This window comes from Chelonoidis abingdonii, chromosome 11 (assembly GCF_003597395.2).
Source record: "Chelonoidis abingdonii isolate Lonesome George chromosome 11, CheloAbing_2.0, whole genome shotgun sequence".
Lineage (NCBI taxonomy): Eukaryota > Metazoa > Chordata > Testudines > Testudinidae > Chelonoidis > Chelonoidis abingdonii.
Genome location: NC_133779.1, coordinates 51,136,320 through 51,143,687, shown reverse-complemented (window position 1 = coordinate 51,143,687; position 7,368 = coordinate 51,136,320). Strand labels below are relative to the sequence as shown.

Below are 7,368 nucleotides of genomic sequence, written 5' to 3'. Positions count from 1 at the left end.
CCCCCCCCCCCCCCCCCCACAGAGGCAGTTCTCATAGAAATCTAAAAATAATCTTCTGCCCTGAAATGTGAACAGAAACTTGTGAGCTGGTTCCCTCTGGGGCCCTGGGCTGCTTGGAATATCAGCATTAATCCTTCCAAGGAGGAATTTGGGTTTGATTCGATCAGGTTCATCCTGCTCCCCCACGTCACACTATCCCCGTTCCTCTGCCCAATCCACCTTCCTCCCAGGCACCAAGAGAGGGTCTGGTGTAAACCCCCATACGGCACTTGGTCCTCTGGCCAGCTCTTCATTTAGGCCACCCCTTCCGGGGTTACATCTTCCAACAGGACCACTGTCCCAGTGCCATCCCCAGTTCGAAGCTCTAGCCACAATACCAGTGCTTGGCGGAGAGTCCAGCCCACCCCTATAGCAGATTCCAACCCGGGGACCCTACCAACCAGCAATCCAGGTCCTCAGGCCCCTTTTGCTGTCTCCCTGGGCTTCTTCCTACCAGCCTCCCTATCTTCTCCTTCCTGTCTTGCTCTTCTTTCATGGCAAACCAGGCTTGACTGGTTAGTCTATAGTCGCCACCAACTACCTAGCAGTTTTTATTCTCTTGTTCTGCCCTGTGTCTATCAAGTAATGTAACCACACCATTCTAATAGTGCCCCCTTTCCCCAGTAGTCTCCCTAAATAACCTAATGTAACATTTGTAACCTTAAGCCATTTCAATTCCCCAGAGCTTGTCCCTTTCTTTATCAAAGCCCTTGCATAGCCAGGAAAGGTGATCCATTGTTTCTTCTGGGTACACATAGTCCATCTTTGTGTTTATTGATTCGAAAAAAGATTTGCATTCAAACCACAGGGGCCAATTAATACTCCACGCAAAATCATTTCGTTTTTCTCATCCGGGCCCTAAGGTATGTCATTATCCTCAACTCTAGGGCACAATCCAAAAAATTTTTCCTTTTGTGGTTTTTTTTTAATCCAATTTTTTTGCATTCTTCTCTTAAATTTTGCTGTACTAGGCTTTTGAATTCCTGTCTACTCACGCGACAAGGTAAGGGTGAGGTAATATCTTTTATTGGAGCAACTTCTGTTGAAGAGCTCCTGTGGGCTCAAAAGCTTGTCTGTCTCTCTCTCCAATAAGAGATTCCTTCACCCACCTTGTCTCTCTAATAACCTGGACTGATGTTGCTCTAAAACACTGAAGGGTTTTTCTGTATCAAGCCTTCCATTTCTTACAGTGCTTTTAGCTGCTTTGTCTGCCATTTCATTCCCTGTTAGCCTGATATGGGCTGGGATCCAAGCTAATGCTACATGCATCCGCATCTGTTCTAGTTCTGTTATGCGAAATATCATTTCATTGATTTTAAATCACTTCTACATATGGAGACGCCCCTTTTTGTTGTTGCAATAAGGCTTGATATTGAGTCAAAAAAGATGACTGGTTGCCACTGCTGGCTGTACATCACTGATCCAGTTTAATGCCAGCATTGTCGCTATTAGATTGGCCGGCATGACGGCTACAAAATCAGTTATTCTTTTAGATGCATGAATTCCTGACTTTTGGTACATAATATGCTGTTTCCTGCTCTTCCTGTTTTTGGACCCACCTGTACATATTTGACAAAAACGACTCCACTTTTCATCTAGATACTGGTACACTTAATTTTTTTTAATATCTACTGTCTCCTATTTATCTGTAAGTTTTATCAAATAAATCTAAATCCACATTTGGACGTGTGGCTTTCCATCCATAACTAAATTTTTCTCATGACTAAAAGTTTTCACTTTGTTTAGCTTTTCCTTGTCTTTCAACTCCTGCATCCACGTTTTAATTGGACGATATGTGGAGTTCTAACGTTGTAAGTGCTTTAGTTCGCCTACTGAAATCCCAACAATCCTCATACGCTTGTTTGGTATGTTTCATCACTGCAATCCCCATTAACTTTGGCCCAGAAAGTTAGATCCAGTAGTTACATTCGTGGTGGAACTGGCATTTCACTAGCAGCTGCCTGTAGCGCTCCTATGGGTGTGCTAATAAATGAACCACACACAACTCGTAGTGCCTGTGCTTGTATTCAATCTAAGTTATCAAGTTCTGCTTTTGATGCTTACCTAAGAGCTTGGCAGCCATAGCTGATAGATAACTGGTCTGATTTAAGGCTCCATATACCATCAGCTGTGTTCTCTTATTCACCCCCAAATTAGTCCCAGCAAGACCTTTTTTTTTTTTTTTTTTTTTTAAGCAGGTTGATCCTTCCTTTGCATTTATCTTTAGCAATCTGTATGAGCTTTCCAAAGTAATCTATCAACCATACCCCTGGAAATCAAAACCTTTGAATTCAATCTAGTGCTTCTCTATACAAACCCAGTTTACATTCCTTCGTAGCTTTCCTCTTTGTGAAAAACAATCCTTTTGTTTTACAATGGCGAACTTGAAATCCACATGCATTTCTCCAGGCTGAAGTCTCACATAGTGCTTTGTTGAGTCTCTTTTTCCAGCCACCTCAGCATTCCTGCTTCTAACTCATCCAGCACAATCCTCTGAAAACAGAGGGACACCAGCGCTTATTTGTTTTGAAGATGTATCCCACTATTAAATGATGCCAGGCTGATGGCATTTCCCTGTGGTGTATCATTGTGAAAATGATACTTCGACATAACTTTCCCCACTCCGACCTGTGTGGTCCATTTACTCAATAATTCTCTGATCAGTTCATGCATTTTTCCCTTTATCCCCACTGCACCTACGTTGTGCAGTCAGCCCCTTTCTGACCTCAGCTTCTTGGCTTTATAAGACTGGTCCAACCCTTCCCCCTGCTGGGTTTCTAGCTCAGTTGACCCTGGCCCGTTTTTCCCTCAGGTGAGGCCAGATGACTTAACTGCCTCGTGGGCTCTCATTTGTGGCTAATGCAGGCTCCACATGCCATGGTAGCGTAGCTCCGCTGAAATCAGGGGAGGAAAGTCTGTTTGTTAGAGCTGGTCAGGAAATGGGAACATCTGGCATTTTGAAACCCCCTTTTGTTCCGAATGAGAACAAAGAGTCCAAATTTCAAACTTTGCTGCACGATGAAATTTTGAAGATGTCGTTTCAGAAACATCAAAACAACCTTATTGACGTGTTCTGTTTTGACTTTTTTTTTTTTTTATTCATTTTCATTTCATTCGTAATGTCCCCTATAAATTAGTTTCAATGACTTCCTGTCAATTTTCAATGAAATTGATACATTCCCACAAAATGTTTTGGATTTTGTTGAATCAGCATTTTTTGGTGCAAACCATTTGGTTGGAAACATTTTTGACTAGCTCTAGTTTATGCCCGCTGAGGAGCCAGCCTATGCCCAGAGCGGACAATGGTCCAGCCAGTCCAGTCCCGTCTCTGACCATAGCTGATGCCGACTGTTTCACAGCATGCCGTAAAACGTCCGTAATGCAAGCAATGCCAATACTGTGAAAAGAACCTGGCCTTGTATTCTGCCATTTGGATCCCCTGAGCTGCCAGGGGAGCCTGGCCAAAGGGTTAGATAGGGAACGGGCTGCTTCCAACCTGGGCATCCCAATGCTGCAGCAGCAGCCTTTCTGCGCTCTGCATCCATCCTCCCGCTTCCTATTGAAAGGACAGCGTATTTTGAAATATTTCCTCAGTTACAGCCTGGGTTCTCGGCTTCAAAGCACCGGTCTCTACAGCTAGCGGGCGTTGTGGCCAGACATCCTGTCAAAATTTACGCAGAGTGTGGCGGGGGGGAGGTGAAGTCACTGTTTGCTGCCTGACAGAGGCAGAGGAGTGAAGGCTGCAGGCCAGCAGATCTGATGCAGGGATCGCAGGCTCCACTGGCAGGTGAGCTCGGTTAGCTGCAAGCGTAGCTGTAGCCACATCGTGTTCACAAGCCGTGGTTAGATCTGTCTCTCACCTATTGCTGGAGTGTCTAGTGCTTGGAAGTCCCCCTCCCTCTCCAGAGCAGTTAGGTTTACTTACCCTATTTGAATGGTGGGGGTATTTCCCTTCCACACCTGTCCTTCATTCCACAATAGACATGATCTCAAACCCGCCCCCATTTTGTGGGTTGGGAAGTCCAGCTTCAGCGACTGCTCTTGGGCTGGCGGTAGGGCAGGAAGGTTTGTTCACTGCTGCTGTCTTCGCTCCTGCCCTAGGGTATCTTAAAATCCTTTGACATCTTCTTGATTGGGGTTCTGACTCTGACTCTCCAGCTGGGATGTGTCTCCCTCTCCTTGTGTTTGCCCACAATCCGCAGGAAGGACCCAAGCCAGATCAGACCCATGGCAGTAGCCACGAGCAAAACCCCTTGGAATGCACCTGGTGGTGGGCATGAGGCTGTAACTTGGGGGCTGGCATAGGGATGGGGTCTTGGGAATCTGCTGCCTCACTGCACTCATTCACCCCAGCACCAGGTCTGGGGGCCAAGAAGGAATGTTCTGGTCAGGGAACATCAGCCGGGCCCTTGGGCAGGATAAGCGTACCCTCTATGGAGCAAGAATCAGCCATGAGGATCCAGCAGGCGATCAATTTCATGTGATTACCGGGGAATCCCGTCTCTGGGGGTCCTTCCCATCTGAGATGCCCTCCTTCCCCGCCACTCTGGGGATAAACTTATGTAGGCTGGCTGATCTTCTGCTTTCTGGGTCTCTTAATGACTCAAGCTCTGGAGGCAGGGGGTGCTTGACACGAATCTGTCACATACACAACTCCAGTAACTTTCTTCCATTTCATGGGCTCTGGGCTAGATTCCGCTCTCACTCCATGGACTTCAGGGTGTTATTCTGACTCTAGCAATGGACCTGACAGCAGAATCTGGCCCACAGGGGACTGATTCTGGGCTCCGGTCTGGCCCCTGAATGCCACTTCAGCAGTGCAAAGGGCCTGTGAAAAGGTGGCTAGGGGAGAATTTCCCCAGAGCAGAAGCAGCACAGGGCGGGGTACGTGGTTCTGTGTTGCTTCCTTTCCCTCTTGAGAGACACAGCACAGAATCAGTGCCTGCATTGTTCTAGGAATCAGCCAGCTAGGATCCAAGTTCTAATCTTGGTGCTGCTGCCAACTCCTCTGCAACTTTGGCCAAGTCCCTGCCCGTCTGTGCTTCAGTTTCCCCATGTGTAACTTGGGCATGATTAAATACCCCCTCCTACATAAAGCACATTGAAAGCCCTTAAAACCCACACAAAGGGGCAAAACAGTATTATGTAACCCACTAAGTGCCCTTGCCACGAAGCCCAGTGGGCACACTCTGTGCCCCAAATGCCTGTCAATGGTGCATCTCTCTTTGCCAGCAGGAAACTAATGTTAATTTCTGTGTCTGTTAAGTCTTCATTTTTGTTCTCCCTGCAGAAAAAGAAAAGAAGGCGAATTGACCGCACTATGATAGGGGAGCCGATGAATTTTGTACACCTGACGCACATCGGATCAGGTGATATGGCAGCTAACGAGGGCCATCCCATGGTACCGTATCATTTACTTCTTAATCTGGGGCAGAGGAGAATCTGTAGAATAATACCCCACTGCAACTGCAGGGAGGAAATCGAGGGCATGTCTACACAGGGACACGAAGGAAAGTTGATCCAAATTAACTAACTGTGTAAATTTGAAGTGGATTAGTTAAACTACATTAAATCCCTGTGTGAACACCCTCATTTAGAATTAAAATGGCCTTTAATTTGGTTTCTGAATGAAGGTGTTCACACAGCGGTTTAATTTGGTTTCTGAATAAACCACTGTGTGAACACCTTCATTCAGAAACCAAATTAAAGCCATTTTAATTCTAAATGAGGGTATTCACAAAGGGATTTAATGTGTTTTAACTAAACCACTTCACGTTCACACTGTCCGTTAATTCAAATGAACTTTCCTGCATGTCCCCATGTAGATAAGCCCTGGTGCTACCCCAGCAAGCTGCAGAGAGGTTGCCACTGAATCAAAACAAACCTCTCTAATTCTGCCTAGAGCAGCCCTTTCTGGCTACATGTACATCAGCCTGGCAAAACTCCACTCTCCTGCTTGCTGGGCTGGTAAACTTTCATGACTCTTTTTTTGCAAGACTGACTTAAATGCTGCTGCTTGGTATTATTTTATTGCCCAGCATGGGAAACGGTAAACAAACTCTCAGGCAGAGCTGAGAAGCTGTTGTTGTGCTGCTTCTGTCTAAAATTTAACGTCCTGTTTGTGTGACTGCAAACTCTGTGGAGGGGAACTTCACCCCTGGATAAGGGCTGAGCCTTTGACAGATGAGCAAAACGCTATGGGGCGCGTGTCTGTGTGTGGAACAAATGGTAGAGAACGTGGTGTAGTGTACGAGTCCTTAACTTGGGTGTCACGGCTGCCCTTCTAATGCTGCAGAATGAGGGAGAGGGGAGTGCTGGCAGGAGATCCCAGGGTGGAAACCATGTTCCTGTTTAGAGGAGTGGGGGATGGCTCTGTTTGTCCTCGGCCCTGACTGACTGGGGTCTATGCAATAGGGATCACTAATAACCATGTGGGCAGCTGGAGGAATGGAGGAGATCCATGTGCCTAAGGAACAGGACTGGATGTCTGGACACCTAGAGGCAATTCCTACCTCCGCCACGGGTTCCCTTTGTGACCCTGAGTAAGTCACTTGGGCTGGCAGGTTAGTCTGAAGGCTTGTCTACATGGGGACATCCAGGAATATTAATACAAATTAACTAATGGTGTGAATTTTGAAGTGAATTAGTTAAACTGCATTTAAAACCCTTTGTGAACACCCTCACTGAGAACTAAAGTAGTCTTAATTTGGTCTAGCTACATTCACTTTCAAAGTGAATTACACTAAACCAAATTAAGGCCACTTAGTTCTGAATAACAGTGGCCTCATGGTGATTTAATGCTGTTTAAATCATCCCCTTCGAATTCACACCTTCAGTTAATTCGGATTAATATTCCTGGATGTCCCCATGTAGACCAGCCCTAAAGCTCCTTTGCATTCTGCTGCTAGGAGGCCTCAAAGGCAGGTGTAGCTGTTGCTGCTCTTGGGGCCCCTCTAGTGGGCTGTCTGTGCACTGCATGCTTCTAAGGGCTGCCTGCACACCCACTTATTAAACAGTAACTGACACCGCACCTAATGGATTTTTACCAGCTCATTTAAATATGTAACATTAAAGACACTGTTAAGTGCATGGAAATGCCTCCTTGTGACCCGGCACACCCAGGCTTGCTGCTGCCTGCCTTCCACGAGATCAATCACACACACCAGAATCTGTTTGACTCAGCAGCTGTGTTTGGAGGCCGGGGTGAAAGCTAACCCAACAGACTGTGCCCTTTCATAGGGACGGACTTGAATCTATCCCCCATCAATTTCTTAAAGCCTATGGGGCTGAGGCTTCCACTGGAGGTAGCCTTGGGGACTGCAGGCAGAT

At 46.4% G+C, this 7,368-nt stretch overlaps 1 protein-coding gene across 1 annotated transcript in view; it reads left to right on the top strand.

Moving 5' to 3' along the window:
* CDC42SE1 (CDC42 small effector 1) overlaps positions 1-7,368 on the top strand; it is a 55,368-nt gene that overhangs the window by 32,758 nt on the left and 15,242 nt on the right. The window contains exon 3 of the mRNA XM_032768013.1: positions 5,330-5,440. Within this exon, the coding sequence (XP_032623904.1) occupies positions 5,330-5,440 (111 nt within the window). The remainder of the gene's footprint in view (positions 1-5,329; positions 5,441-7,368) is intronic.